Source organism: Peromyscus eremicus, chromosome 15, assembly GCF_949786415.1.
Source record: "Peromyscus eremicus chromosome 15, PerEre_H2_v1, whole genome shotgun sequence".
NCBI classification, from domain to species: Eukaryota; Metazoa; Chordata; class Mammalia; order Rodentia; family Cricetidae; genus Peromyscus; species Peromyscus eremicus.
Genome location: NC_081431.1, coordinates 30,492,682 through 30,509,951, shown reverse-complemented (window position 1 = coordinate 30,509,951; position 17,270 = coordinate 30,492,682). Strand labels below are relative to the sequence as shown.

Genomic DNA, 17,270 nt, shown 5'->3' with positions numbered 1-17,270 from the left:
CTAAGTCTGGGACATCTGAAGTAAACAGAAAGCCTGGTGGCCCCAGAACCTTGCTGCTCCTTATCTCTGAGAGGCTTAGCTGGTCTGTGCTGTTTTCTTTGGCCATCTTCCCGTCTACTTTTGCTTCTTTTCTGTATAGTCCCGGGTTTCTGGCTCACCGTACCAGAGGGAATAGGGAAAAGTGCATTGGCGCCAGCTTCCTCGAAGTAGAAGTACAGTGTTTATAGAGAATTGTTACTAATGCTTTCCCCTTTCCCTCTAGGATTTTGCTGGCAATTCAGATGCCTCTACAATAAAGGAGAATCGGTTGGACCCACCTATTGTTGCTAGATACATTAGGATACACCCAATAAAGTCCTATAATAGACCCGCCCTTCGGTTAGAGCTGCAAGGCTGTGAAGTGAATGGTAAGGGCAAGAAGCACCACCTTCTCATAGCCCCTCCAAGACTCAAGATTTGAGTGGTGTAGGAGACTAGAAGTCTTAGAAACCTTTAATGACTTAGGCTACAGAAAATTCTTTGCAAAAATACAAGCTCCAATCAGGGATACTCTCCATATGATCTAAACAGAGACTGAGCCTGTTTCCAGTTGTTGGGGTGTAGGCAGCGCCTCACTAAATGATGTGTAGATGATGTTAGCACCATCATGGCACGTCATGACCCTGCAAGGAAATGGTCTAGGTTGGAACTGTCATCATCAGCCCATTTTCAGTGGGAGCTTCCTGACTTAAAGTCCCCTAGGCCACTCAGATTTTAATGAAGGAGTCATATCACTGGAATATTTTTGGAGTTCAGTGAGTTGTTTTTTTTTTGTTTTTGTTTTTGTTTTTTTTTTTTTTTACCCTGAACCTGATTTCCAATTTCTGAAACCATGAGTGTGCTCTGTGTTCTGTTTTGAACCCTGTGTAAGTATTCAAGTCTTTTCAAGCTTTTGTTTTCAGGGGTGGAATTAGGCTTGTGATCTAATAAAATCTGGGTCATAAGAAACAGTCATAATAATGGTCTACTGACTGTCCTCTGATTTTGAAGCAATGTTTCTCAGTATTTTTAACTTTCAGACACATATAGAAAATACTATCATCGGCCAGGCATTCTGAGGTAAAAGACCAAAACAATCGGCCAGCGCTTGACTGACCCAGGCCTCAGCTGACTGCTAAAGAAGTCAGTACGTGAAGAGATGTATAGTTAGATGCTGTGTCATGCTCTTGTAAGCTACAGGATCTTCCCCTGAGGTAGGGGAGGAAGCCCTGACTCACCTCGCTATGAAGAGAGCACCTGAATTTTGGAACCAGTTTCTTACCAAAGCAGATAGTGCGGCACTTGACGTTTGGGAGAGACATGGATCTGGACATTTGCCAGCATCTCAATACTAGTAGTATATAAAACTGCCCACACAAAATGCAAATTTTGTGTAGGCGGGATTACTCCACGAAACAGTTCCACAAGTCATGGGAGTTTTGTCTCCATAGTTGTAGTGTAAATGATTGCTTTGTCCAATCACGTGGTCTATCTAACCTAAAATGTGAAGTTCAGTTCTGCTAATTTATTGAAAAACATTCATTTTCTACATAATAAGCATTACTTTTTTTTCTTCACTTTTTGAACTTACATAGGGAGCAGCACATGTTCCTTTTAGAATTTTTTTTTCCCATAGAAAAAGCAAGCTATAGTTTAAAAAAACTGTGTTTTTCAGAGAAAAAAACAAAGTAGTATTAAGGCTAGTACTAAGTCAGCTAGCCTTGCTCACTAGGTAGGTTTCCTACACCAAGAGGTCAGCTTTGCTGCCTAGCATGCTCAGATTATGCCTTGGCAAAATTCCAAAGAGTATATGTGTTCAAAATTTTGAAAAGGAAAACACAAATAGTGGTGTCCCAAGCCCCACTACATCTTCTCGTCAGCTTCTGTTAGAAGAAACTGGTTTTTGTTTTTGTTTATTTGTTTGTTTATGTTTTTGGTTTTTTTGTACAGCTATGCATTGTTCAACAGTAGGATTCAGTTCTTCAAAATGCATCTTTAGGCTGTTTTGTTACCATGCAAACACCATAAATTGTTTACACAAACCTAGACAGTGCAGGCCAGTCACTCAATGTGGTTTCTTGATATAATAACATGACGCTGTTCCACAGTAAGCTACTTTTTTATAAGTAGAAGAAGCACATTCAAAAATTATTTTAAAAAAGTATAGTAAGTACCAAAGCAGTTGCACTGTAGTTTATTATTGACTATTATGATGGTACGTAATTGTATGCACTATACCCCTACACATGTAGTAGCATAGTAAGTTGATTTATATGGGCACCATCACAAACACAGAGATTATGTGTTGCTTATGACAACTATGATGTCACAAGGCATCAGCACCATAGTCCAATGGGACCACTATTATCTGTGTGGTCTGTTATTAACTGAAATGTCATTTTGTGGCATGGAGTTTTCAGAACTACCATCTACCTCAAAGCAAAGACCGACAGTTCCATGACTGTCTGAAGAAGGGAGCACCCATACTTAGGATACAGTATTTGGTGATATACTGGCATTGAATTCAGTTTCCTGTTCTTCTGACTGTCTTGTGTCGGGCAAGCTATTGTGTCTTGCTGTACTCTGTCCTCTTCTGTCAAATGAGCGTGAGCATGAGCATTGAATAATATATTTGTAGCACCCGAGTGCTATTTGTGCTTGAATTGAACAAATGTTCTTTGTTTTGATTGTTTTGCTGTGTCCCTGGGAATAGTATTTCTTGCCTCCTCTGTTGCAAAATGCAATGCAGGGACTATTGGTGTTTGTAATTAATCACATTACTTTCCGCTTGACAGGATGTTCCACACCACTGGGCCTGGAAGATGGAAGGATAGAAAACAAGCAAATTACTGCATCTTCATTTAAAAAGTCATGGTGGGGAGACTTCTGGGATCCCTTCCGTGCCCGCCTGAATGCCCAAGGCCGTGTGAATGCCTGGCAAGCCAAGGTGACAGCAACCATATAAATGGTGTTCTCTTGCCTTCCAGAAACAAACAATGGCCACTTACCGTGGGGGCGGGTAGGGAGCCCGAGCGTTAGATTCTCAAGTCCCAGGTCTGAGAGTCTAGCATGACTTGCAGAATCAACAGCAGCTCTAACCATGGCTCAGAGGAAAGTCACACAGCTTCCCTGTGGTTCTTGGACTAGCTTTGATTTAAAATAGGAAGGGATGGCAGTTTGCAAAGAGCTAGAGAGTAAATATTTTAGGCTTTCAGGTAATTTGGAAATTTATTCTTTTTGTTTCAAGTAAAATGTATTAATGTGGCAGCTATTTGTTAAACATTGCTATGAATATCAGGGGGAAAGCTAAGTAAGCTCTCAGCCTAGAACAGCAAGGGACCTAAGAAAGCATATAATGGTTGTATATGATATGGAATCCATCGTAGAAATTAAATTTATTAAGTCGGCATACAAAGTAATAGGTTTTATTGTGGCATTTTCATACATATGTGTCATTTTACTTTGTTCTTAATCATTTCCCTTCAGCACTGCCATCCCCTGTCATACATATTCTGTTCCTCTCTCGTTAGCCCCCTCCCCCATCATGATCCATAACAGAAAACAAGAAACCACAGGGAAGACTTCTAAAAGCCTAAGGGAGCAAATGGAAAAGCTTTGTGCATTTCTAAACATCCTGATCTTAACAAAAAGAAAGGCTCAACATCTTCCTCATTTCAGTGTTTTGTTGTGTTTTTATAATTTTCACAGGCAAATAACAACAAACAGTGGTTACAAGTCGATCTGCTCAAAGTCAAGAAGATAACCGCCATTGTCACACAGGGCTGTAAGTCTCTGTCCTCTGAAATGTATGTGAAGAGCTACAGCATCCAGTACAGTGACCAGGGCGTGGAGTGGAAACCCTACAGGCAGAAATCCTCCATGGTGGACAAGGTACACGATGCCATGTTGGGCAAGGCGAAAGCTGTGGGAAAGCTGTTTCCCTCCATGAGACTCATAGCAGCATCTCGAATCTGAAGATGCTGATTACGTACCACTCCCCCTGGTCTTCTCGACCCCCGTTCTCCAGGTGGCTGCTCTTAGCAGAGGGACCATTTGTATCACTTTTCTGACTTAGCCACCTGTGAAGTGAAATGGGGAGGGACAAAATGTCAAGGGATGCCGTGTGGCTTTCATTATCTCTGACTGAGAAAGATGGTGAACCTATCCAGAAAAGCTTCTGCTAAAATAATAAAAACATTGCTGCAGGTAGACTTGCTGCTTGTAGCAAATCAGATGCCCGAGCCCCCAAGCTTCTGTGTGTCGTATTGCTATTAAACAGAAAACATTTGAGAAGACTACCTTTCTGGTGAAATTAACTACTCCATTACATTCTTAAGTCCCGAGACCTTCTACCAGAAGTAAGGCCATGGAAATGTGCCTAGTGATTCAGGAATGGGAACTGGGCTAAAACTAGTAGGAAACACAATCCAACGAGGGGGACTAAATAAATTCTAATTCTAATTAATGCTCGGCACTGAATAACTTTGTGCCCCTTCCTCACTTTTAAACCCCTGGCAGTGTGTTTTGTCTTGTTACAGCAGGCTGTCCTCACAGCAGGGTAAACCCCGCTGCCATAAAGAGACGATGGCTTGTCACTGCTGTTCGTGCAAATCTCAGGGAACTTCCTGAGGGTGAACATGAAAACAAACATGAACAGTCGAGGAGAAGCACACACCAAAAAGAAATTAAAATAAAAATGTCAAGGGTCGTATTTAAATGTCCATGACAGCAAGTTATTTATTGGCATCCACTAGGTGACCCTTACTAGGTGCTTGCCATGTAGTTACCTACATTTTCAAATCTGTACAACTTGTGTGATGAAAAGCCTTTGTTATTCTCACTCTGGTGATGAGACAATGGTGTGCAAAGGAATGTAACGACTTCTTCAAGGTCACATGGCAACAAAGAAGCTAAGGAAGAAGTTTACAAACCCTCATGTCAGGTTTATTTATATTTCCTAATTTGATACCCATCATTAAGAAATGAGCATCTTTAAGGGCTGCTCCTGGTCAAATTGGCAAGTAGGTTAAGGTTCCCTCTGTGCCCTTCTTTCTGGCTTGTGATTTAGTAATTTACTGATAATGGTAAAAAAAATAATAATAATTGATGACTGACTTTGATATAAGAGGATTTTAAAAAAATGAGTATGAAACATGATGCAAATTTGACAATTTTTATCATGTTTTCCTTTCAGATTTTTGAAGGAAATAGTAATACCAAAGGACATGCGAAGAACTTTTTTAACCCACCCATCATTTCCAGATTTATCCGCATCATTCCTAAAACATGGAACCAAAGTATTGCGCTTCGCCTGGAACTCTTCGGCTGTGACATTTACTAGAATTGAATACCAAAAGAGGGAAAGAAAGAATAAAAACTGAAGAAACTTCTTAAGGCCTAAACCATTTAGAGCAGGCAATATATTATGACTATTTTAAATGTTAACAAATTTTCTGCTAGTTTTTTTTCTAATAGAGAATAAAGTATTACATAAGAAGCTTTTACCATGTTAATTCATGGCTGCCATTAAGTGAGGTGGCAGCTATTATTTCCTCACTAATTTGAGTATAGATGGGAAAATACTAAGTGCCAGCAAGAATATGACTGCATTTTATTCTGATTAAAGATGTTATATAACATAGCAGTTATATAATGGAATACTATGGTTCACTGTAATAGTGCTTTCAAATCCTGTAGACATTAATAAAAGAGATATTACTTTCAGAAACTATTCATAGACCTAGAAAACGTTTATATTCCTATATTTTTCTTTTAAAAACAAACTATAATTTGTAAACAATGGAGACTAAAACAGTTTAGTTTTTTGAGAATAGAGAAAAAAAATCTTGCTGTAATGAAGTGAGACTGTAGAAGACCCTGTGTTGAGCTGACTTCGTGGGCAAACAGAAGAGCTTTCTGGAAAAATCTGATGGCTTGAGTTCAGATACCCAGAGGGGAGGGAGAGAACTGATTCTGAAAAGCTATCCTCTGATTTCGCCGTGCAGCTGTGGCACATGTGTGTGCCCACGCCCACGTACAAGCACTAACAGTAAATGAAAGATTCTACAAGCCCATCTTTGTATGTTACCATGAGTCTTCTAATTCTCCACGAGCAAAGACACAATTGAGCATGTTTCTCACATTCCAGTTGGACTTGTAAATCTGCCTTGGCTGTGTTTGGGGCAGGTTGCACCTATCGATGTCCAAGGGTACCAGCCACCAGACATTAAATAAAGCCCAAATAACCGAGGGAGACCTGGTCATGTGCCTTGGCTTGATCGGAAAGCTGGCACTGTGTCACATACTGTTTCAAAACTCGGGTTCACCTAAGGGAAGGCACTTACCTGTGAAGAAGAACACAGGGACGTTGGCACAAGTGTAGCAGTTCCTGTTAGAGCTGCTCCGGGCCAAATTGGCAAGTGGGTGAAGGATCCCTCTGTGCCCTTCTTTCTCGTCTCCCCTTGCTCAACAGCTTCTGTTATCATGCTTTTCTCTGAAAATTTGAAATCTGGTGGTGCTGCACGGCCTGCCAGCCTGTGGAGCCTTTCAACATCTACAAAGTCGCATGGGATGGACACTCCATACACACAGGGTAGTCATTCAAACGGACAGTCAAAACTGTCTGGTTTTGTGAAATAAAACACCCCCAAAGCTTAAGCAAGAACTGTGCAAAATATACATAAGGTAAAGATAAGGTAGATGGCTAATTTTACAGTATGTACGTATACAAAAACATCCTTATGTATCACAAATACAAATTTTCTAGATTAAAAAATTAGTGGAAAAACAACATCAAATTTATTCTCCTTCACAGTGCTGTGGGTTCACAGGGCTGAGTTGGACGGTTTCATTGCAGGCTTCATTTGGTGTCACTCCTGTAGTTAGAGTAAAACCACGGCCTCAGCTGGGCTCCCAAGGGGATTGACATGAGTACAGAAATTGGAGTGGCAGGGGGGAGGGGGAGAGGAGGGTCTTTTCTCTCTTGATGTGTCTCCAATCCCCACTACTTGGCTTCTGCATGTGGTCTTCCACTCAGTGTCCCCAGTGAGCAGCTGGCTTTTTATAGGGTGGTTCGGGTGTCTCTAGGCAAATGCTCAAATGCTAGGAAGAAGAGACCCTCAGTCTTTTGAAAGTCTAGGCTCAGAGCAGAGGCAGAGCGTCACTTCTGCCATGTTCTATCAGGTGACGCAAGTGAAGAATAGGCGAGCCAAGATTCAGTGTAGGAGGAACTCTGTGGGGTGTGCATACCAGAAGGCACTGTTCACTGAGGATTTCCTTCAAAACTACCAGTTACCTATTCCATCTTCCAGTGAGCCTTGTAGATACATTGGAGAGCTTTCAACATCCATAGAATCGTGGCTTTCTAGGAGTATTTATATTTCTGCTGTGACTTTCATTTTGTGATTCATGTTACCATCCTACCAAAATTTCTCTAAGATTTTCATTTTGTTAACAGCAGCTGAGAATCTGAAATTTAAAAAAAAAACAAAAACCCTCTTTTTTCCAAGTCTGGCCTTGTGGATTTGCTATTGATTCACCTACAAAAGGCTCTATGTTCAGGCATCTGGACTGAGATTATTGCTCAGCTGTCATCCTCTTGAGACCTTTAATTTTAGGATAAAAATCTAACACTTTCATTTTTTAATAAGCCCCATAAATTGTAAAGATAGTCCTATGTATCTCTACTATACAATTAGATGGCCTCAGCCCTCTCTCTCTCTCTCTCTCTCTCTCTCTCTCTCTCTCTCTCTCTCTCGATATATATATATATATATCACTATATCGCCCTGGTTGTCTTGGAACTCACTAGAGCAGGCTGGCCTTGAACTCACAGAGATCCACCTGCCTATTCTGGGATTAAAGGCTTGTGCCACCACACCAGTCTAGGATTTCTCTTGAAATCTACTGAAGTATAATTGCGGTAATAAATATTATGCAGTACCATAAGCAGGGGAATAAATGACAATGTAGTGAAACATTTAGTCTAGTTATCTAGTCTATGAGATAAATAAGACTCCAAAAGAAAAGTAAAATTGCCCAAAACTCTTACTTATTAGTGTCAGAGCTAAACTCAGTCAATCACAGCATAAAATGGAAGTTATGATGTGCATAAGCCACGCCCTTAGACAGGTAGATATGAGGGTTAATTAGTGACACGTAATTGATCTGAAAAAAAAAAATACTTGAATACCAAGAAAATGTTAGGGCTATAAGTGACCTTGAAGTGAAATACAATTCACTTTTTGTCCCTCCCTGTGAAGTTGTTCAGCGTGGGTACCTGGTATAGCCTCCTCTGACGTAACACAATGCACTGTTTGTTATCTCCTAACTGGTTGCTATGGAAAGAAGTGACTCACGGAGGATTTATGATTTGCAAAGAGAAACCAACAATTAAAATCCTAGACATTATTAGTCACTCTAATGAAAGTTGGAAAAGAATGGTTGAGTACGTCACAAAAATGAAAAGTCCCCAGTAAATGTGGAATTACTTCTTCAGAAGGATTTCAAGTACCAAAAGAAATAATCATGCTACTTTTTAAAACACAGTTGACCAAGTATCATCTTTTGTGATGAGGACCAGTATAACAATGAAAGGGGAAATGTTTGCCATATGTGAAAAATAAAATGATTGATAGATAGGACAATCACAGGGTATAGCTGGAGGTAACAAGACTTTAAAGTGTTTATGTAAAGGTTGTGTCTCTGGTCCCTACTTAAACCACCTTCAGTTCATCTGCACTTTTCTATTTTTATAGTAAAGGAAAGCTTCTCCGTGTCTTAGGAATGGGGTACAGTAAGTTCAGATCCTTGCTTATTTTTTTTTTCATGTAAAAGCAAAGAGCCTTTATTTCAAGCTCCAGAGCTTGGTCCCTCTGTCTGTCCAACACTGCAGTGAGAGCAGAGAGCCCCTTGCTTATTTTTCATTGGCATGGAATTTGGTGACAGCTTCTGGTGTACCTATTTTCAACTCCTTGCCTTAAGTACTTTCCCATGGTTGTGAGCCTATCACCACTGTTCCCCACTCTTTGTTCATTTGCTTGTGACAGAGACTTGTGACGTCACTCTGCCTCATCTAGTATTCTATTTGTTTGTAGACTAAGTTGGCCTCAAACCTGCCTGCCTCAAGCACTCATTGCTTTTTAATTGCTACTGTTTTCTACCTTACTTTTCCTGGGAGTTGGCATTCATATAGAGCTCCAGGATTTTCACAGAGGTTAACCCATAATTCCTGAGGCTAAACAAATGACTGAATGTTATGCCTGAATTTTTTAGTAGATTTAACTGACCTGATTATGTTTTTCTCAGGAATAGAAACACTTAACGTGTATTTATATAGTGAGCCCTCAGACCTTCTTCTATGAGATTCAGAAAAATTATCCATATAGAAAATTGGAAAATTTAAATGGAATTGCCTTGGTTAGTGTGCTTTTCCTGTGAAGAGATGCCATGATGACCAAGGCAACTCTTATAAAAAAGAAAGGATTTAATTGGGGCTTGCTGACATTCCGGAGTTTAATCCATTATTGTCATGGCGGGAAATAGGACAACATGAAGGTTGACATGGTCCTGGAGACGCAGCTGAGAGTTCCACATCTGGATCATCAAGCAACAGGAAGAGAGAGACACTGGGCCTGGCTTGAGCCTTTGAAACCTCAGAGCCCACCTCCAGTGACGCACTTCCTCCAATAAGGCCACACCCACTAATAGTACCACTCCCTGGGGACCAAGCACTCAAATTTATGAACCTATGGAGGCCATTCCTGTTCAAACCACCACAGAAATTAAGTAAAAGGTTTATTTCAAGAAAAATTGGTTGTAAAGAGAGGAATTAAGCCAGGTGGTAGTGGTATATGCCTTTAATTCCAGCACTTGGAAGGCAGAGGTAGGAAGATCTCTGAGTTCAAGGCTAGCCTGGTCTACAGAGGAAGTTGCAGGACAGCCAGGGCCACACAGAGAAACCCTGTCTTGAAAAACCACAGGGGGAGTTTAACCAAAGATAAACTAGAAAAAATTAGTCAGCCCAATAGACTATATTGTGCATTGTGAAGATCACTTTTTTTTTTGCAATACACTGAATAGACTAGAACATTATACACTATTGGCTGGTGGTGATAATATGGTCTGACAGTTCTGGATATTATAAAGAATGTTCCATATCCTCTAGCAGCTAAATTAGAAATGAATTGTGAAGACAACACTCTCAACTAAAAGTAAAATTCTAGAAGATAGTTTGGGGCTATAGCTCAGTGAAGTCATGGCTACCTAGCACATGTGAGTTCCTAGATTCAGTCCCCAAGACAATAACAATGGTTATGATGATAATAATAATCCCAACACATTTTGCATGTAAATGAATATGTTTTTCTCTTATCTTGTCCCCAGAAGATTTAAGGTTATTGGACTGAGAAGAAGGCTGACTGGGTAAAATTCTTGCTATATGATCATCATGACCTGAGTTTGAGTCCCCAACATCTGTACAAAAGCCAGGTAACGTGTGTCTGTAACCCTAGCACTGGGCAGGAAGAGGGAGTTTAGCCACAGTGGTGAGCTCCAGGTCCAGTGAGTGATTCTGTCTCTGAAAGTAAGGCAAAGAGTGAAGGAGGAAGACACCGACTTTGATCTCCGTGCACATACAGGTGAGTGTACCCCCATACATGTGGACACACACAGATGAGTGTACCCCCATACACCTGCACACACACAGGTGAATGTATCCCATACATGTGCACACACATCTCATACACAAAGGATTTAAGCTTGACTGGAAGAAAACATAAGATACTGATAGCTAACATACCCTAGAAGTAGGAGAGAAAGCATGATTCCAAGTCAGATCATAAAGAAGCTTAGAAAGGCTGACATGAAAATGTAATTCAGTTCTCAAGAGTTATATGGCTTTCGACTTTCAGTGGCCAAGTGCCCCTGGGAAAATTGTTTAACTTCTGCCTCTCTAAGCCTAGATATCCTCAGGTGAGACAGAATATAGCATTGTTCTAACCATCAACAAATAAAATGTAATTTATATATCCTTAACCTTGCTGTAGATGAGCTTGGATTTAACAGAATCTTTTTAATAGTCAAAGCAAAAATAAAAAACCTTATCATGAGTTATAGATGCACTGTTCCCAAAAATATTCAGAAGAAGCCCACTTTTCTGGAGACTGAAATTAAACATAATTTTCTCCCAAAAGCCCCTAGAACAAGGCCACCACCCGATGTGAACAGTGCCTCTAGGAAGTTGAATAGTGTTTAGCTGCTTTCATGTGCATCCCTCAGAATCTGAACCCTTTCAACAAAACACAGTTCAGTGAAAACAGAGCTTCAGAGGTCAGTGCTGTGTGCTCCATGTGCCTGGGCTAGAGCTTAGGGTCTGTAAAGTGAGCTCATGTTTATATACACACTCCAAACATAAATATTTCTCCAGTCATGGATTTGATGGCCATTTGGTGGCAATAAACTCAAGACTGCATTCTCAACTGTGATGACCACATTTCTGCAGGTATGCCCTCTCATCTAGTCCTAATATAAGCAAATGCTAAGAGAAGTCAGATGCTTTGGGGAAAATAATGGGAAATACATAATTTTATAAAATTGATTTCATTAATCTAACTTTCTTCCTGCTACTTTAGAAAAGATTATCATCCTATTTTGGCAACAGAATATTTTAATCTTTCACACTCAGTTCCCTTACACTGTTTACACCCTGTGGTGGGGACATCAGTATCCAAGCATCATGTGCATACATACATTCTTATTCTTCTTTATCTAGTACACACTAACCATTTCTGAGAATCGACTTCTCTGAAAATGAATGTAACACACATAGACTCTTTCAGCTTGGTTAAAGAAATATTTATTGTAAATAAGCTCAAGAAAAGACATCACGTGTTGTATGAAAGGAGAGAAGGTTAGCCCTCCCCTTGACAAGGATGGAAGAGGCCCTCGGGCCTAACAACACACATACGGTTAAGGCGTTGCCACCTACTTTGTGGCATCTAACCACTGTTTTTTTTTTGGGGGGGGGGGAGAACAAGGGAATCCATGGCTGATACGTAAAATTAAATTAAATTATAAAAGAAAAGAAAAAAAAAAGACATCACAAAGGGTGGTTCTGACAGGACCTTCAGTACTCAAACTTATTTGAAAACCTCTAATGATGGGCAAATAATCTGCCCCAAGCTCTACACTCAGCCACGCACATTTCTAACTCTTAGTTTTACTAATTCGGGTTTTACTAATCACATATGATTTTCTTTGGAAAGCTTTGTAGCGTGTTACCATACACTCGGCACAGATTCTAGACAAACTGTTTCTCCCAGTTTGAGATCATGTGGACTATAACCCAAATGTTGAAATACAAATATAAGCTTGCTCCCCAAACCCAGTATTTGCTCTAAGAAGTTACCATTCAACAAGATTAAAGCTTTAAAAACTAAACCAGGTTTATAGTTAACCGCCTCTCCCCATCATCTTCCCCAACACATCCAACTCCCTCACATTTTATCCACCTACAATGTTTCAACACTCAATGAGTAAACTATCCCCAGCCCCCTTTTTCAAAATAATTTTTTCACAAATCCCTACTTCTATCTAAGGATCTACTGGTAATTGAAAACTTCTTGGACAAGAAATTAGTTTTCTTTAAGGGTGTGGCCCCTGATAGACTGAACACACTCCAGTGGATGGCTACACACCCAAGAGCATATGGCCATCACTCATTAGTTGGACTGGATGGATTAAAAAAAATGAGGATTCTAAGTTAGGTAGGTATGAGAGGAAGGGTAGATCTGGAAGGAGTTGGGGAGATGGTGAATATATGAAAGCAGAAAGTATTAAATTCTCAAATTAATAACTAAAAAATAGGGAAACAGACTAAATATAGAATTACGGATAAGACTGTATCATTCCACTACTAAACTCAACAATGATCTGGCTTCAGCAAATTAATATAACCCACTGTGTTAAATTAATGTCAGTCATTTATTTTTTTAAGAAAAAAATCACTTTTATGATGCATTTTACCAAAACACATTTTGCCCCATGTTTAGTCCCCAAAGTGCTGGCCTACTTAAACCTTTCCTGATGAGGATCTGCAGGACTTGTGATCTAAATTCCTTTGAGTGTGGAGAGCTGTTCAGTTATCCAAGTGGTTTTTGTGGGGGCTGCCAACTGTTAGCAGCCAACACTTTACCTTCCACCCTACCTCATGGCCACTTCCCATGAGCAAGCCTGAACCTTGTGTCCTCAGCGCAGGCCCATGGAATGTTAGATCGAACTGGCTAGAAACTCCTGGAGCAGCTCAGCTCTAAAACACTCCCACACCACCCACCCTCGGACCTCTTATACCACCAGGATCTCATACTTCTTCAGGACTCTGGCTTCATGGCTTCACTTCCATGATTCATTAGTGCTGCTTGCAATCCTTTGGACGACTCTAGTTTGTTAGAGCTACTTTCATCCATCTTACCTCCTTCCAGGAGGAGGAGGAAAAGCTCTGTTTTTCTTCAACACCTAACTTTGCATGTCAGTTCTAACCCCCATCGCTGCTCACAACTCAGAGGACTATTTCAAAAATATTAGGGTCTCCCAGTGGTAGCAGTACACTTCTATATATTTGTCAAAGCTTACTAAACTATACACCTAAGCTTAGGTGATTTTTACTCATTGAAAATTATACTTTAATAAAGTTGTTAAATTTTCTTCTCAAAAAGAGAAGACATCTGAATATCCTCTGCTCCTTTCTCCTCTGCTTATGAATACCCTCCAGCCTCGGCAAGAATAAACAGAACACAAGGTAGATGCAAATTCACTCTATACCAGTTGTCTGCACATTTAAAGAACTACTAATTGATTCTCACATTTATCATCAGTACTTGTAGAGGTTGACCCATTATGGTAATTAGGTAATAGCAGATCACGTGTTTAAGGTTAATTTTTTTTGGTGAGGCTTTGTGCAGAGCATTTAAGATGGATGGTCCTTATTTTGTCCTTTGTTCTTCCTTAAGAAGTACTTTGCACCAGAGGAAAATGGAGCATTTAGGAGGGAGGACTGGTAGATCTTAACCCGAGCTACCAAATGCTACAGTGGTGGCTGGGTTCTGAACCCACTCTTTCTGGTGGTTGCTTATCACTAAGCTCTTCATTGTAAGTCACATGATGATGTCTCAGAGAATGGGATGGTAAGATACAGAATAACCAGCTACTATGGGTCCATGTATTTCTCTCCTTCTTGTGTAAAATTTTCGGCTTTATGACTTGATCACATCAAACAGAGCTGGCGATGTAGTTCCGTTGGGAGAGTGCTTGCTGGACATGCTCAGGGCCTTGGGTTTGAACCACAACTCCGTAGTAAAAAAAGAAAACGAATGGTGGGAGAGAGAAGAAGGGAGAAAGGGAAAGAAATGAAAAGAAAAATACTCCTTGGCAGGATAAAGAATTGAAGGCCAATGGTCTGGGTGAAGCAGCAGCCACATCCTAGGTCTGTACATCTTTTCTCCTCACCCCCTAGTCTAGAGATGGAACCTGACACCCTACACACGCCAGTCAAGTACACTGCCACTGAGCCACATTTCAAGCCCCATGTAGGTCCTTTTTATTTTTCCAAGCACGAAGAGTTTCTGCCCTAGAATCCTGGAATATAATGAGAAAAGACAAGGTTAGAAATACAGAATAGTATGAGTTGTCAGAAAATGTACGAATCAAGATAAGGGACTTCTGTGTTCTAATACAAAGATGGGTCCTTTCACCCCATGGGTACATAACAGACTCTCAAGTTGGTTTCATCTACAGATTTTTCCACTAAAATAGAGTAGCTAGGCTGACTATGGGCACAGAGTGCTTCACTTATGTATTGGTGTGACATTATAAATCTACAAATGATCTTCAAAAAAGTATTAAGGTTGAAGGCAACCCATGAGAATTCAGAAGTTTGTCTACTGACAGACTTATTAGATAAATCCTATGCTCAAAATACCAGAGTAAACACAAGAAAAGATAAAGAGAACAGCTGGTTCTTAATCACACACACACACACACACACACACACACACACACACAAAAAAAAAAAAAAAAAAAAAAACCATACAAACCTGTACTCCTAACACTCTGAAAGTTGAGGCAGGTGGATGGTGATTTTGAGGCTAGCTTGATCTACACAACAAGACCTTCTCTCAATAAAATATAATAATAATAATGATAATTAATAACACTATAACATCAACATTAATAATCACAACTTGTAAAATAGGAATTCGTGCATCTGAGGACTAGAAATTATTTACCTGACAGAATATGGCAAGGGCATGCATGTGGCCTGAGTAATCATGCCCCATAATACCTAAAAGTCTCCCTCACTCTTAAAGATATCCTCTACTGAAACTCTAACCAAGATTCCTCCTCCTCAGAGTCAGGACCAAGAAAATACACAACGGGAAATTTTCAGTTCTGAGAATCAGTATTCAGACTGAGGTTCATGAGGAGTGTGCCCTTACCAGTCTCTTCTCTCTGGGAGGACTTTACATAGAATTGTCTGTCACAGAAGCCACAGGAAGAACCTCTAACTGGGAGGAGAAAATTGTGTGCTGGTGTGTTTGGTGTGCTTGTCTACTGTGAAGAGAGAAAGAGGAGAACGCCAGAGCGGAAACATCTTAGTAGATACGACCCGTCTCTGTGGTGCTGGGAATGCCAATGCACTTGGAAAATGTGTTCCTTCAGCCGATTGGTTTGCCATGATGATTATCTGATGGGAGACATCAACACGCCCTTGTTTTGGTTCATTCTGGATTTCTTGTGACTCATTCTCATGTGACTGTGAATGCTGAATTTAGAGGTTATCAAAAGAGCACATTTACATCGTCATAGAAAACAGGACTTAACACATTTTCATCCAAAGGCTTGGTACGGTCTTTTAAAAAGAAACAGAACATCAGAACAGAAATTATTTCCATACACGGCTTGGCTAGTAGTCCTGTCCATACTGATCCCGTCTGAAACCTGTTGTATATGGAAGTCTGTCTAATGTGAAGTCATGAAGAGGCTGCCCTAGCTGAGTCAAAGGTGATGAGTCCGAGCCTGCCATTTTGCAAGTGACTGACTGTCCCACCCCTGGGAACTTCCAAAGAACACACCCTGAATTCTGGGTCACATCAGTGCTAATTGTCAGAGGAAACCCAGCAGGTGGGCTAAGATGGCCAGTGAAGAGCTGGTAGGTCAGCCCTCTCCTGACAAAGCTCTTCTCATACCTTTCAAACCTGGCTAGCAGTGCGCTCCACCCTCCCCTCTTCTCATCCCTCCTGTGGGGAGCCTCTGTGCTTGACTCAGGTGTGAAGAAGGCGGTTGTGTTAGTAGGGATGGGAATACAAATGGCATGTGAGGCCTGCAAGGGCGTCAGTCTCTGTCATCATATTATGTCATTTGCTGTTGAGCTGATCTATTCCTTTTCCAAGACTCAGTGTATTCCTACCACCAGGATACAGTCTCCCGGCTGAATCAATAGTGGAAAACTTTACAGCTGGGAGGACTGGCAAAAACCGTCTAGTGCAAGTCTCATGTTAGAGGAATTGAGGTTGCAGTATACAGCCACTTATCCAAAGGCATGTGGCCTACTTGACCTCCTGGGGCAGGAACTTACAGTTAAGTGTCTCCTTATCGGGTTGCCTTTGGCTAAAATACATCTCCTCCCCAGATTAGTGTGTAGAGACTTCATGACTCACACTACCCATCTGGGTGGCCAGTAAAAACAGTGTTCCTAAGAATATAAATTCCATTTTCTTATTGAATCACAGAGGTTAACAGTGCTTGTGATAAAAGCCCTTAGGTTGGAATTGTTATATGTCAACCTTTTTTTTTTTTTTTTTTTTTTTTTTTTTGGTTTTTCAAGACAGGGTTTCTCTGTGTAGCTTTGCGCCTTTCCTGGATCTCGCTCTGTAGACCAGGCTGGCCTCGAACTCACAAAGATCCGCCTGGCTCTGCCTCCCGAGTGCTGGGATTAAAGGCATGTGCCACCAGCGCCCGGCATGTCAGCCTGTTTTTAAACTTCAAGTAAGATTGCTATCCATATGGCTTTGGGAGTTTCAGGAAAGCTAAAAGTTTTTAGGAAAAGGAATTGGGGGATAGTGGGTGGGATGGAGATGGATTTTTCTGTGTTCTATTCTAGAAAAATGCCAAAATTTAGTCTGAGCACGGCTTCCCAAAAGAGGGATTAGTAAAACCCTCATATCCACTTACTCTAGAATCCCCGCTGCGGCTGGACC

General features: G+C 40.7%; 1 protein-coding gene and 1 non-coding gene across 2 annotated transcripts in view; both read left to right on the top strand.

The window, feature by feature from the left end:
* The window catches only part of F5 (coagulation factor V), a 69,313-nt gene extending 63,221 nt beyond the window's left edge, over positions 1-6,092 (top strand). Inside the window, exons 22-25 of the mRNA XM_059280942.1 lie at positions 263-407; positions 2,814-2,965; positions 3,727-3,909; positions 5,213-6,092. Coding sequence (XP_059136925.1) covers positions 263-407; positions 2,814-2,965; positions 3,727-3,909; positions 5,213-5,359 — 627 coding nt within the window. The 3' untranslated portion in view covers positions 5,360-6,092. The remainder of the gene's footprint in view (positions 1-262; positions 408-2,813; positions 2,966-3,726; positions 3,910-5,212) is intronic.
* A 5,812-nt stretch (positions 6,093-11,904) lies between these two features.
* LOC131925891 (U6atac minor spliceosomal RNA) lies at positions 11,905-12,030 on the top strand. Its single transcript, XR_009383390.1, has one exon. It is a non-coding gene; the product is annotated as a U6atac minor spliceosomal RNA (small nuclear RNA).
* Positions 12,031-17,270: the final 5,240 nt, after the last annotated feature.